General features: G+C 39.5%; 1 protein-coding gene across 3 annotated transcripts in view; it reads left to right on the forward strand.

The window, feature by feature from the left end:
* TESK2 (testis associated actin remodelling kinase 2) overlaps positions 1-15,322 on the forward strand; it is a 131,022-nt gene that overhangs the window by 15,205 nt on the left and 100,495 nt on the right. For all 3 annotated transcript variants that reach the window (XM_029227992.1, XM_029227995.1, XM_029227993.1), the window contains exon 2: positions 14,170-14,481. In XM_029227992.1, the coding sequence (XP_029083825.1) occupies positions 14,260-14,481 (222 nt within the window). In that variant the 5' untranslated portion in view covers positions 14,170-14,259. The remainder of the gene's footprint in view (positions 1-14,169; positions 14,482-15,322) is intronic.

Genomic DNA, 15,322 nt, shown 5'->3' on the forward strand with positions numbered 1-15,322 from the left:
TTTCCTCAGCTCTCTTCTATAACTAGTTTGTTCAAATCAAGATCCAATAAAGTCTCATTATTTTATTTAGTTGTTAAACTTCTTAATTCTCCTTCAGAGTCAGAATTTGAATATAGTACTGTGCTTTCTCTATGCTTTCTTTTCCTTGTAAAGAAAAAGCTTTGTAACGATCAGAACTTTTCAATAATAGAACAGGCATGGAGGAATTAGTGAGCTCTTTGTTAGTGGTTTGTTTCAGTAGGCTGAGTTAACTCTGGCCTCTGTAGTGTCCAATCCAGTGGACACTTTTCTTCATATTATTTGACTGATTTGTGACATCTGATATGTTTGTTGTTACCACCTTTTTATTTTTAAAAAATTTTATTTATTTATTATTGGCTGCATTTGGTCTTAGTTGGTGTGTGCAGGCTTTTCTCTAGTTGTGGTGAGTGGGGGGCTACTCTTTGTTGTGGTGCACGGGCTTCCAATTGCCGTGGCTTCTCTTGTTGCAGAGCACGGGCTCTAGGCACACGGACTTCAGTAGCCATGGCTTGCCGGCTCTAGAGTGCAGGCTCAGTAGTTGTGGCTCATGGGCTTCGTTGCTCCGCGGCATGTGGGATCTTCCTGGACCAGGGCTTGAACCCGTGTCCCCTGCATTGGCAGGTGGTTCCTTAACCACTGTGCCACCAGGGAAGCCCTATCGTTCCCACCTTTGACCTGTGTGACTTACTTCCTCTTGGTTTTATTCTTACCTCTGTTGTTTCTTTTTGTCCTGTATATGTTGATGTTCCCTTGGCCTCTTTTTAAAAATAAATAAATAAATAAAAAATAAATAAATAATTTGGCTGCATTGCGTCTTTGTTGCTGCATGCAGGCTTTCTCTAGTTGCGGCATGTGGGCATTAGGGAGCACAGGCTTCAGTAGTTGGGGCACATGGGCTCAGTAGTTGAGGCACATGGGCTCAGTAGTTGAGGCACAGTAGTTGGGGGCTCACGGGCTTCAGTACTTGTGGCACGTGAGCTCAGTAGTTGTGGCTCATGGACTCTAGAGCACAGGCTCAGTAGTTGTGGCACATGAGCTTAGTTACTCTGCAGTGTGTGGGATCTTCCTGGACCAGGGTTCAAACCTGTGTCCCCTGCATTGGCAGGTGGATTCTTAACCACTGCACCACCAGGGAAGTCTGCATGTATCTTTCTGAATTAGAGTTTTGTCTGCATATATGCCAAGGAGTGGGATTGCTGGATCATATGGCAACTCTATTTTTAGTTTTTAAAGCAACCTCCATACTGTTTTCCATAGTGGCTGCACCAATTTGCCTTCCCATCAACAGTGTAGGAGGGTTCCCTTTTATCCACACCCTCTTCATCACTTATTATTTGTAGACTTTTTAATCATGGCCATTCTGACCAGTGTTTTGTATTTCTCTAATAGTTAACGGTGTTGAGCACCTTTTCATTTGCCCATTGGCCATCTGTATGTCTTCTTTGGAGAAATGTGTATTTAAGTCTTCTGCCCATTTTTTGATTGGGCTGTTTTTTTTTTTTGTTATTGAGTTGTATGAACTGTTTGTATATTTTGGAAATTAAGCCCTCATTGATCGCATCGTGTGCAGATATTTTCTCCCAATCTGTAGGTTGTCTTTTCATTTTGTTTATGGTTTCCTTTTGCTGTGCAAAAGCTTGTAAGTTTGATTAAGTCCCATTTGTTTATTTTTACTTTTATTTCTGTTGCCTTGGGAGACTGACCTAAGAAAGTAATGGTATAATTTATGTCAGAGAATGTTTTGCCTATGTTCTCTTCTAGGAGTTTTATGGTGTCATGGCTTATATTTAAGTCTTTAAAGCATTTTGAGTTTATTTTTGTGTATGGTGTGAGAGACTGTTCTAACTTCACTGATTTCTATGCAGCTGTCCAACTTTTCCTAACATCACTTACTGAAGAAACTGTCTTCATTGTATATTCTTGCCTCCTTTGTTGAAGATTAATTGACTGTAGGTGTGTGGGTTTATTTCTGGGCTTTCTATTCTGTTCCGTTAAGCATATGTCTGTTTTTGTGCCAATGCCACACTGTTTTGATTACTGTAGCTTTGTACTATTGTCTGAAGTCTGGGAGGGCTTTGCCTCCTGATTTGTTTTTTTCCCTCAGGATTGCTTTGGGAATTCTGGGTCTTTTATGGTTCCATATAAATTTTAGGATTATTTGTTCTAGTTATGTGAAAAATGTCATGAGTAATTGATAGGGATCACATTAAATCTGTAGATTGCTTTCGGTTTTTCCTCACCTTTAAAAAATTTTTTATTTATTCTTTTTACTTTTCAGTTTTCTTGGCTGCACCACGAGGCTTGTGGATCTTAGTTCCCCAGCCAGGGATTGATCCTGGGACACGGCAGTGAAAGCCCCGAGTCCTAACCACTGCATTGCCAGGAAATTCCCATTTTGTTCACCTTTTTAAAGTCACTTCTTTGGGACTTCCCTGGTGGTCCAGCAGTTAAGACTCTGTGCTCCCAATGCAGGGGGCCTGGGTTTGATCCCTGGTCAGGGAACTAGATCCTGCATGCTGCAACTAAGCTGCAACAAAAAAAAAAAGATCCTGCATGCCACAACTAAGACCCAGCACAGCCAAATAAATAAATATTAAAAAAAGAAAACAAACTTGTAATGCCCTATACCTAGTGGGAACCCAATTAACATTTGATTTTTTAACAGAGGGGATTCTTGAATTGGCCAAAAGATTGGACTAGTTAACCTCTAAATGCCTTTTCAACTTTCAACCTAAGTTTCAGTTTTATGTCATGACCTAGGGCCTGGTGGATTGTAGTTACAACAGCATATAATATGCGTATCCAAAAGAGATAATAACAGTTTTAAGAACTGGCTTTTGATCTGTCTGGCACTAATATATGCCATTGTGTATACTCATAGCTAATTAAATAGGGGATGCCACTTTTTATGTTAGATTGCTTTTGCTTTGAATGGAAACTGCAACTCATTATTTCACAGCAGGATGGCAAGTTCAGCAGTGTTGCTTTTATTTTTAATTAGGCAGTCATCCTGAAATGTGTCCGTATTTGCTTTGTTGGTCCATAGAAAGGACAGCAGCTGAGCAGACTGTGATGTAGATTTGCCATGTGGTTGGTCATGATATACAGCTAATGTACTTATCAGTATTCCTGTTCAGGAAAATGGCCAGTTTTCTGGGCTACATCTTACCCGTAATGAATCCTTGTTTCATTTTGAATTAGAGAGGGGATTTTTATGATGATAGAAAGAAAACAGAGCATGATTAGGATATTAGGATATTATGTTTGCATTCTTTTTCTACTCTTTATACCCAGGGTATAAAAGTCCACTGAATTCTCAGAAATCCTTTTTACTCACTTGTGGGACTTCATTACCAACTCTGTACACACATGATTCCATATTTGGATGGATGTTGAAGATTATGGGTGCTGGCTGACACTTTGCCATATCCTGTTACCTGTTGGTTGATAGCTAGCTGTTCAGTGCGTTACAGGATTTTATTTACATCTATGTTGTTGTGAAGTTTCATCTACTTCATTCCTGTGGAATGAAAGTGTAAGAAACAACTAATGCTGTACATTAGAATGGAAAAGAAGGGCTGATTGGGGGTTGGCATATCTTTCCTGTCAGCTTGGCATCCATTCTTTAAATAGCCTGTTTAAACCAATGCTAATTTATTTATTTATTTAGTTTTTGGCTGCGTTGGGTCTTTGTTGCTGTGCGCGGGCCTTCTCTAGTTGCGGCGAGTGGTGGCTACTCTTCGTTGCGGTGTGCGGGCTTCTCATTGCGGTGGCTTCTCTTGTTGTGGAGCACGGGCTCTAGGCGTGCGGGCTTCAGTAGTTGTAGCACGCGGGCTCTGTAGTTGTGGCTCGCGGGCTCTAGAGTGCAGGCTCAGTAGTTGTGGCGCACAGGCTTAGTTGCTCCGCGGCATGTGGGATCTTCCCGGACCAGGGCTTGAACCGGTGTCCCCTGCATTGGCGGATGGATTCTTAACCACTGCGCCACCACGGAAGCCCAATGCTAATTTTTTGATCTGTAGAAAGTGATGAAGAGACTAAAGGCTTTTGCTTCAGCGGCTGGTGGAGCTATCATCTGTGTGCTCTTTAGTCTCTGTTGTTAAATTACGGTGGAGAATAGTAGTAGCTTAGTACCTAGCTAGTAAGCTGTAATTTTTCACGGAAATTTAGCTGTTTTTTTGGAGGAGACATGTCATAGTGGGAAGTATTTGGATTTGGAACTCTTGATTTGAATCCAGAGTCTGTCACTAGTTGTTTGAATTTGTTTGAATTTAATCTCTCAGTGTTTTAATTTCTTTCTCTTTCAATTGGAGATGATAACACCTACCTTGCAGAGTTGTCATAAAGGTTATCTAAAACGCAGAAACATTTGGTAGAATGCATGGCCTATGGTAAATGGTGGCTACAGTTGTTATTATTTCCATAAGCATTTCAGATGGGCGTATGGTCTACTTGGGAGTCCTAAAAGTTTCTTGATTCTCTGGAAAATGATTTGTGGAATTCCTACTTTGAAAAGATAAAATATATAATATTGGTTATAGGATATTTAGTTCACTGACTTTTTTTTTTTCTTTTTGAAAGAGAAACTTTTTTTTTTTTTTTTTTTTTGCAGTACACAGGCCTCTCACTGCTGTGGCCAAGCAGGCTCAGAGGCCATGGCTCACGGGCCCAGCCGCTCCGCGGCATGTGGGATCTTCCCGGACCGGGGCACGAACCCGTGTCCCCTGCATCGGCAGGCGGACGCCCAACCACTGCGCCACCAGGGAAGCCCCACTGACTTTTTTATTGATAGCTTTTCAAATTACTTTCTCCAATCAAAGCTTTTAATTGTACTTTCTTTGGGAAAAATAAATCAATCCCAGTGTAAGTGAAAATTAGCCTTTGAAAAGACAAACCTTCCTATGCAGAAAAGAAAGGAAAAAAGTTTTGAACTTTCCAGTTTATAAATATTGAAATTGAGAACAAAATTACTAAAAAATTATTTGTGTCCTTGTAAGCAACATAATTTTGGCATTTTTGAAAGACTGCTGAAGGCTGTTTCCTGGTTTAAGAACAAAACTGATTAAGCTTTTCTGACACAGTGCTTCTTAACGGGGGCACTACTGGCATTTAGGGCAAGACAGTTCTTTGTTGTGCAGGACTGTTCTGTGCATTGTAGGACATTTAGCTTCCCTGGCCGCTGCCCACTAAAATGCCAATAGTGCCCACCCTACACCCCCACCATTGTGACAGTAGCTCCTCGCTGACAAGAACCTCCTTCCCCCTAAATCTTCACATGACCCTAATTAAGAACCACTGGGACTCTCGCTGGGATATTTTTAGGGAAGCAGCTCACAGTATCATCAGTTTCCATTTAGGAATTCCAAGTTTTTACAAGCTTAAAATTCTTGATCAACAATGTGTAGTCTCTTGAATCAAATAGGCTCTTTACAGCAAGAGTAATTGTAGTTGTTTTTCTGTTCCACCCAAAATGTATACTTTAAAGGGCACTATTTGTATCAAAAAGTAATATTCCTTAAGTGAGACCAAGAGAAGTAACCCAGAGTCTGAAAACAGCATAAAATCTCACAAGTTTCAAAGAATGTATTGTCTGATTTTAAAATTAGTTATTTTCAGATTTTAAAAAATAGGGTATGGTTTTAGAGTCTGTTCATACACACCTTTGCTGCCTTTTATGGCTAATAGAAAATTATCAGATTAAATTGAAAGCTATTTGTAACTTGGTTGGTTTCGTTTAAAATGTGGTCATTCAGTATGCTGGCCAAGGAAGCAGAAGGCATGGTTTGGAAGTTTTCCCATGCTCAGCACTTTTCCAAAATGGATTAATAAAGTTCTTACTCCCATAAGGGGACTGTACTTTTTGTCCCTCAGCTGTCTAGTAATTAGTATTGCTTTAGCATATAATAGGGGCTCTACAACTAAATATCAGTGTTTGTCATGAGTGCTTTTATATTTTAAGTTTGTGGACTTGAATAAGTAAGGCTATCCAAAAATTTTCCTAATGCTTTTGAGTTTTTAGGCTAAGATATAAATATTCCTTGGACCAAAAACTGTAGTCGAACTATTGCAGAATAAAAGGTTGAGAATCTTGAGACTTGGCTTGCACAGTGGGATGCTATTTATTTGCCAAATTGTTTTCAGTTTTTTTGGGCTGAGCATACTACATAGCTGTTGTATTGGCAATAGACTTAAAAAAAAAGAAAACAACTGTTAAAATTCTTTTTTTATTAGGAAAATTAAATATAGAAAAGAGTAAATATAGAAAAAAAAGAAAATTAAATATAGAAAAGAGTACAATATAATACCACCCAGAATTAACAAATATTAGTGAAAAAAATAACAAAATTAGCAAACATACCGTTTTGTGTTTGTTATAGGTTTGTTTTTTAATAAAAGGAAACAAAACATTATTGTTATAGTTGAAATCTCCTTTATTTCCCTTCCTTATCTCATTTTTCTTCTTTCCCACCAAGGCAACTACTACAATGAATTTAGTGGCTGGCTTTCTAGTTCATGCTTTTATCTTTTTTTTTTTTCTGGCTGCGCCTTGTGGCATGTGGGATCTGAGTTCCCTGATGAGGGGTCCAACCCGAGCCCCCTGCGTTGGAAGTACGGAGTCTTTTTTTTTAAATATTTTATTTTATTTATTTATTTTTGGATGCATTGGGTCTTCGTTACTGCCCGTGGGCTTTCTCTGCAGTGAGTGGGGGCCACTCTTGGTTGTGGTGCGCGGGCTTCTCATTGCAGTGGCTTCTCTTGTTGCGAAGCATGGGCTCTAGGCACGCGGGCTTCGGTAGTTGTGGCACGCAGGCTCTAGAGCGCAGGCTCAGTAGTTGTGGCGCACAGGCTTAGTTGCTCTGCGGCATGTGGGATCTTCCCAGACCAGGGCTTGAACCCGTGTCCCCTGCATTGGCAGGTGGATTCTTAACTACTGCGCCACCAGGGAAGCCCAAGAAGCATGGAGTCTTAACCACTGCACTGCCAGGGAAGTCCCCCTAGTTCATACTTTTAGACATTTACTATAAATATATATCTTTATATAATAATCATAATAAGCAACAGAACTTGAATGCTTACTATTTTCCAGGCACTGTTCATTTAATCAATACCCTATGGTGATTGTAAGGATTAAATGAGTTAATACATATAAAATGTTCTAATGTAGGTACTAATTTATTTCCATTTTATAGATGGGGAACTGGAGATGTAGAGAGGTTTTGAAATAACTTGACCAGGTTCACATAGCTGCAAGTTACAGAGCAAGGATTTGAATACAGATTTGTTCTGAAGGCTATACCTTTAATCAGTATGCTGTCCTGCCTCTCTATAATATATGTTATTTTATATGTTTAAAAAATACATTTTTTAATTAAAATGGTATTATCCTGTAGGATGGTCCTACAGTTTTTTTGGTAACTTCTTAAAAATTGCTTTGAATTCAGTTTGAAAAAAATTTTATTTATTTAGGGCTGCATCGGGTCTTAGTTGTGGCACTCGGGATCTTTCGCTGTGGCTCACAGGCTTCTCTTTAGTTGTGGCGCATGGGCTCAGTAGCTGTGGCTCGCAGCCTCAGTAGTTGTGGTGCACCGGCTTAGTTGCCCTGCGGCATGTGGGATCTTCCTGGACCAGGGCTCGAACCCGTGTCCCCTGCATTGGCAGGCGGATTCTTAACTGCTGTGCCACCAGGGAAGCCCTACATCATCTTTTTAAAAAAATTTTTATTGGAGTATAATTGATTTACAGTGTTGTGTTAGTTTCTGCTGTACAATAAAGTGAATCAGTTATACATATACATATATCACTCTTTTTTTAGATTCTTTTCCCATATAGGTCATTACAGAGTATTGAGTAGAGCTCCCTGTGCTATACAGTAGGTCCTTATTAGTTATCTATTTTATGTATAGTAGTGTGCCTATGTTAATCCAAATCTCCCAATTTATCCCTCTCCCTCTTTACCCCCTGGTAACCATAAGGTTGTTTTCTGCATCTGTGACTCTATTTCTGTTTTGTAGATAAGTTCATTTGTACCTTTTTTTAGATTCCACATTATACCACATTGTCTTTATCCATTCATCTGTTGATGGACACTTAGGCTGCTTCCATGTCTTGGTTGTTGTAAATAGTGCTGCAGTGAACATTGCGGTGTATGTATCCTTTTTTTTTCTTTTTCAAATTTTATTGAAATGTAGTTGATTTACAATGTCATGTTAGTTTCAGGTATACAGCACAGTGATTCAGTTATACATATATATATATATGTATATATTCTTTTTCAGATTCTTTTCCCTTATAGGTTATTAAAAAATATTGAGTATAGTTCCTTGTGCTATACAGTAGGTCCTTGTTTGTTATCTATTTTATATGTAGCAGTGTGTATCTGTTAATGCCAAGCTCCTAATTTATCCCTCCCCCCCTTCCCCTTTGGTAACCATAAGTTTGTTTTCTATGTCTGTGCGTCTATTTCTGTTTTGTAAATAAGTTCATTTGTATCTGTCTCTTTTTTTAGATTCCACATATAAGTGATGTCATATGCTATTTGTCTTTGTCTGGCTTACTTCACTTAGTATGGTAATCTCTGGGTCCATCCATGTTGCTGCAAATGGCATTATTTCATTCTTTTTCTATGGCTGAGTAATATTCCATTGTATATATGTAGCACATCTTCTTTATCCATTCCTCTGTCAGTGGACATTTAGGTTGCTTCCATGTCCTGGCTATTGTAAATAGTGCTGCAATGAACGTTGGGATGCATGTATCTTTTTGAATTATAGTTTTCTCTGGATATATGCCCAGGAGTGGGATTGCAGGATCATGTGGTAGTTCTATTTTTATTTTTTTAAGGAACCTCCATACTGTTTTCCATAGTGGTTCTACCAATTTACATTCCCCCCAACAGTGTAGGAGGGTTTCCTTTTCTCCTGAACTTTTCTAGCATTTATTGTTTGTAGACTTTTTTTTTTTTCATTACGCGGGCCTCTCACTGTTGTGGCCTCTCCCGTTGCGGAGCACAGGCTCCAGACACGCAGGCTCAGTGGCCATGGCTCACGGGCCCAGCCGCTCCGCAGCATGTGGGATCTTCCCGGACCAGGGCACGAACCTGTGTCCCCTGCATCGGCAGGCAGACTCTCAACCACTGCGCCACCAGGGAAGCCCTGTAGACTTTTTAATGATGGCCATTCTGACTGGCGTGAGGTGATACCTCACTGTAGTTTTGATTTGCATTTCTCTAATAATTAGCGATATTGAGCATCTTTTCATGCGCTTGTTGGCCGTCTGTATGTCTTCTTTGGAGAAATGTCTGTTTAGGTCTTCTGCCCACTTTTTGATTGGGTGGTTTGTTTTTTTTGATATTGAGTTGCATGAGCTGTTTGTATATTTTGGAGATTAATCCCTTGGTTTGGTTGCTTTATTTTACAAATATTTTTGTACACTAAGTTGGTTGCTTTATTTTACATTTTCTCCAATTCTGTATTTTTCTAAAGTTTCTTTTCCATCTCTGTCCAAATTGTAATTGGCCTGGCCTTCCTCTGCACTCAGGTCCTGATCCTCTTTTATATGCAGATGACTAGCTTAACTCCTTACAACTCTCATAGTGGAAAAACACTGAACTAAGTAATAATGAAATGGAAAAAGCTTGAGCTTTGGTGCTGGGTGGACCTTTGTTCCAGTTCTGGTTCTACCAGGTCTGTTTCCTTAGACAAGTTACTTAACCTCCTGAGCCTACATTTGTTTTTCTGTAAAATCGGGATCATACCTGCCTTGGTGGTATATTTTGAGGATTAAATGCGAAAGTGCCTGTGAAATTCTTGGTGTTTTTTTAAAAAAGCTATTAATATTCCCCTTCCCTGCTGTAAGGGATCTTCAACTCTTAGTGTACATAAGAATCACTGGGAAACTTGGTAAAATTTCTAGGCCTCACTCCAAGAGATTCTGATTTAGTGGGTCAAGGTTGAGACCCAAGAATCTGAGTTTTAAATGAAGTCCTTGGGTAATTTTGAAGCAGATGATCAACAGACATACTTTTAGAAGTGCATTATCCTTGGTTCTAAGTCTGGCTTTGCTAGTAAATACCTTATAGCTATGGGCACATTGTTTATGCTTTCTGGTCCTTGTGTTTCCTAAAATATAAAATGAACTTCATGGTCTCTACTGGCTGTAAAATTTTAAAAATGTTGGTCTTATAATGCTAAATTTTTGATCTGGTGATTTGTTGCCACTTTTTGGCAGAGGTTCAATAGAGATACTTAAATGTTTCATTCTTTTTTTTGGCCGCGTCATGTCTTAGTTGCGGCACGTGGGATCTTTTTTTTCTTGTGGCATGCGAGCTGTTCGTTGCGGCGTGCAGGCTTCTCTCTAGTTGTGGCATGCGGGTTCTCTCTCTAGTTGTGGCACGTGGGCTCCAGAATGCATGGCTCTGTACTTGGCAGCATGCGGGCTCTCTTGTTGAAGCCTCAGTAGTTGTGGCACGTGGGCTTAGTTGCCCCATGTCACGTGGGACCTTAGTTCTCCGACCAGGAATTGAACCCACTTCCCCTGCACTGGAAGGCAAATTCTTTACCACTGGACCACGAGGAAAGTCTCAATGTTTTATTCTTTAGGAACTTGGATTATTCTTCCTTCTGTGAAGAATGGTGACACTAGCTAGGCAAAAATAATTTGTTTTAAAGATACAGTTATGGGCTTCCCTGGTGGCGCAGTTGTTGGGAGTCCGCCTGCTGATGCAGGGGACACGGGTTCGTGCCCCGGTCCGGGAGGATCCCACATGCTGCGGGGCGGCTGGGCCCGTGATACATGGCCGCTGGGCCTGCGCGTCCGGAGCCTGTGCTCCACAATGGGAGAGGCCACAGCAGTGGGAGGCCCGCGTGCCACAAGGAAAAAAAAAAAAAAAAAAAAAAAAGATACAGTTATATCTCGTGGAACCTTAAGCCAGGATACAGTTAGGCCTCAGGAATCAGGGATTAGAGCACATTAGGAAAATCAAGAAGTTCTTGTCTGTGCCTTTTTTTCCTCTGTAAATTTGCCTCAATCCCTTGGCTTATTCTGCCTTCAAGCCTGCATGGTAGAAAATCGCCATGGCCAACAGCTCCTGAGTTTACATGGTTTCCATTTTAGAAAGCAGCCAGACTGAGGCTGGAATATCTTAATTCCAATTCCAAATTGCCCAGAAAGGAAATGTGATTGGTCCATATTGGGTAGAACGCTACCAACTTTGGCTACAGCAGGGTCATATTGTAAGGATATCCCTGCAAGCCCTGCTGCTAATTCTCCATGATTGGAGGTGGTAGAGGTATTCTGGGTTAGGTATTCATCACATTTATGGAAGTGTTTCACTAATTGTAGAATCACAATGTTGTATTTTGCATAGGACTCTTATAATTGATTCTTTAAAAAAAATCTTTTTCAATACTAATTTTATTTTTATTAAAAAATTTTTTTATTTTAAAAATATTTATTTGGTTGCACTGGGTCTTAGTTGTGGCAGGCGGGCTCCTTAGTTGGGGCTCACGGACTCCTTAGTTGCTGCTCGCCGGCTCCTTAGTTGCGGCTTGCTGGCTTCTTAGTTGTGGCATGCATGTGGGATCTAGTTCCTTGACCAGGGATTGAACCTGGGGTCCCTGCATTGGGAGCATGGAGTCTTAACCACTGTACCACCAGGGAAGTCCCCAAATTTTTATTTTATATTGGAGTATAGTTGATTAACAGTGTTGTGTTAGTTTCACGTGTACAGCAGAGTGATTCATTTATACATACACATGTAACTATTCTTTTTCAAATTCTTTTCCCATTTAGGTGATTACAGATTATTGAGCAGGGTTCCCTGTGCTACACAGTAGGTCCTTATTAGTTATCTGTTTTATATATAGAAGTGTGCATGTGTCAATCCCAGTCTCCCAATTTATCCTGCCCCCATATTCCTGGTAACTATAAGTTTGTTTTCTACATCTGTGACTCTATTTCTGTTTTGTAAGTACGTTCATTTGTACCATTTTTTTTTAGATTCCACATGTAAGCGATATGATATTTTTCTTTCTCTGTCTGACTTACTTCACTCAGTATGACAATCTCTAGATCCATCCATGTTGCTGCAAATGGCATTATTTTGTTCTTTTTTATGGCTGAGTAATATTCCATTGTACATATGTACCACATCTTCTTTATCCATTCTTCTGTCGGTGGACATTAAGGTTGCTTCCATGTCCTGGCTATTGTAAATAGTGCTGCAATGAACATTGGGGTGCAGGTATTGTTTCAAATTATGGTTTTCTCTGGATATATGCCCAGGAGCGGGATTGCTGGATCATATGGTAGCTCTATTTTTAGTATTTTAAGGAATCTCCATACTGTTCTCCATAGTAGGTGTACCAATTTACATTCCCACCAACAGTGTAGGAGGGTTCCCTATTCTCCACACCCTCTCCAGCATTTATTGTTTGTAGGTTTTTTGATGATGGCCATTCTGACTGGTGTGAGGTGATACCGCATTGTAGTTTTGATTTGCATTTCTCTAATAATTAGCCATGTTGAGCGTCTTTTCATGTGCCTATTGGCCATCTGTGTGTCTTCTTTGGAGAAATGTCTATTTAGGTCTTCTGCCCATTTTTTGATTGGGTTGTTTGGTTTTTTGATATTGAACTGCATGATATGTTTGTAAATTTTGGAGATCAGTTGCATCATTTGCAAATATTTTCTCCCATTTTGTGGGTTGTCTTTTTGTTTTGTTTATGGCGTCCTTTGCTATGCAAAAGCTTTTGAGTTTAATTAGGTCCCAGTTGTTTATTTTTGTTTTTATTTCCATTATTCTAGGAGACAGATCGAAAAAGATATTGCAATTTATGTGAAAGAGTGTTCTGCCTGTATTTTCCTCTACCAGTTTTTAAAAAAATATTTATTTATTTGTTTGTTTGTTTAGGCTGTGTTAGGTCTTAGTTGGGGCATGTGGGAACTTTAGTTGCAGCATGCAGACTTCTTAGTTGCAGCATGCACACGGCATCTAGTTCCCTGACCAGGGATTGAACCTGGGCCTCCTGCATTGGGAGTGGGAGTCTTACCCGCTGGAGCACCAGGGAAGTCTCCTCTGAGAGTTTTATAGATGCTGGGAAAACTGGACAACTACATGTAAAAAAAAAAATTAAATTAGAACATCTTTTTAACACCGTACACAAAAATAAACTTAAAATGGATTAAAGGGACTTCCCTGGTGGTCCAGTGGTAAAGAATCCACCTTACAATGCAGGGGGCGCAGGTTCCATCCCTGGTCAGGGAACTAGAATCCCACATGCTGCGGGACAACTAAGCCCCGCGTGCCACAACTACTGAGCTCGCGCCTCAACTAAAGAAGAGAAAACCCACATGCCACAACTAGAGAGAAGCCTGCGTGCTGCAATGAAAGATCCCGCATGCCTCAACGAAGATCCCGCGTGCCACAACTAAGACCTGACACAACCAAAAATAAATAAATAATAAATAAATCTTTTAAAAAAATGGATTAAAGGCCTAAATATAATTGATTCTTGTGGAAAAAGTAGATGTTGGGAGAGACAGGCTAAAAGAAAAAGTGGGTTTTTGTTTTTATTCTTAGGTGCCAGATGGGATGGAGCCTTCTGTAGTCACTTCTGCTGGACTGGGTTGTTTAATCAAGAGTGGAATTTTAAATTGCTTTTGGATATAGTTTTCTTCTTTTAAAATTGTACAATTTTATAGTATAAAATATTTGTCATCCTTGTTTTATATATTTGGACTTAATGATTTTTCAAATGAAGAGAAAATTATATGAGGCTGTGAAGGGCATTGGCAGGAGCACAGGCTTTTGAATCAGACAATCTGGCATGTTAACTTTATCTGTACCATTTGGTGACTGTATGATTGACCTCTCTGTGAAATGAACATAATCTTATATCATGGGTTATTTGAGAATCAAATGACATGACATATGCATAACTCTTATAGTATGTTTCCTAGATAATAGGTACTCAACGAATAATAGATATATCACCGCTTTTTGAAGGTAAAAGCATAAAGTGTTTTTTAGATCTGAAAATCAGGAACTAGAATATGAAAGAGGAAATATTTTTACATTGATAGTGTTCTGTATGCCTGTATTTATTAGTCATTAATGGTTTTAATGAAATATCATTTTAATCTCTTATTTAGTGACAAGCCAGAAGAGAAGTAAAACTCAACAGAAATTTACTATGTGTGGAATTCATTCCTAAAAGAAGAAAAAAAGTGATTATTGAGACTATGGATCGGAGCAAACGGAATTCAATTGCAGGATTTCCTCCACGTGTGGAGCGTCTTGAAGATTTTGAAGGAGGTGGTGGAGGGGACGGGAACATGACCCAGGTGGGAAGAGTTTGGCCCTCTTCATATCGAGCTCTTATAAGTGCCTTTTCCAGACTGACGCGTTTAGATGACTTCACCTGTGAAAAAATAGGGTCTGGCTTCTTCTCTGAAGTGTTCAAGGTGAGTGATGCATCAGTTTTTCTTATATTGTCTTGTTGATGGTCAGTTTCACTGCAGAGTTGACAGTTGTGTTTAATTAAGACATAGGCTTTGCCTTGTCAGGGTGCTATGGATCTTGAGCAGTGTTACAAACTGTCCTCTTGAGCTATCTATTAACTTGTAAGGTATTTTATTTATTTTAATTATAAAAATACTACATGCTGATCAAAAATTAAAATAATATAGGAGCCTCTTCCACTCCCCCAGAATTCTTCATCATCCCAAATGGAAACTTTGTACCCATTAAAAAATAACTCCCTCCACTACCCTTAGCCCTGTTAATGTCTGTTCTACCTTCTGTCTCTATGAATATGTCTATTCTAGGTATTTCATATTAATGGAATTATACAATATTTGTCCTTTTATGCCTGGATTATTTCACTTAGCATAATGTCCTCAAGATTCATCCATGTTGAAGCATATATCAGAATTTCGTTTCTTTGGAATTCTCTGGCGATCCAGTGATTAGGACTTGGTGCTGTCACTGCCGGGGCTCTGATTTGATCCCTGGTCCGGGAGTTAAGATCCTGCAAGCCACACGGCAGGGCAAAAAAAAAAGAATTTCATTTCATTTTATATCTGAATAATATCCCATTGTATGTATATACCACATTTTTTTTATCCGTTCACCTGCTGATGGACATTTGGGTTGTTTCCTCCTTTTGATTATTGTAAATGATGCTGCTATGAACACTGATATACAAGTAACTGAGTCCCTGCTTTCAGTTCTTTTGGGTATTTACCTATAAGTGAAACTGATGGGTCATATAGTAATTCTGTGTTTAGCTTTTTAAAGAAATTG

Source organism: Monodon monoceros, unplaced genomic scaffold (genome assembly GCF_005190385.1).
Source record: "Monodon monoceros isolate NGI ecotype Baffin Bay Population unplaced genomic scaffold, NGI_Narwhal_1 Super_Scaffold_18, whole genome shotgun sequence".
Taxonomy (NCBI): domain Eukaryota; kingdom Metazoa; phylum Chordata; class Mammalia; order Artiodactyla; family Monodontidae; genus Monodon; species Monodon monoceros.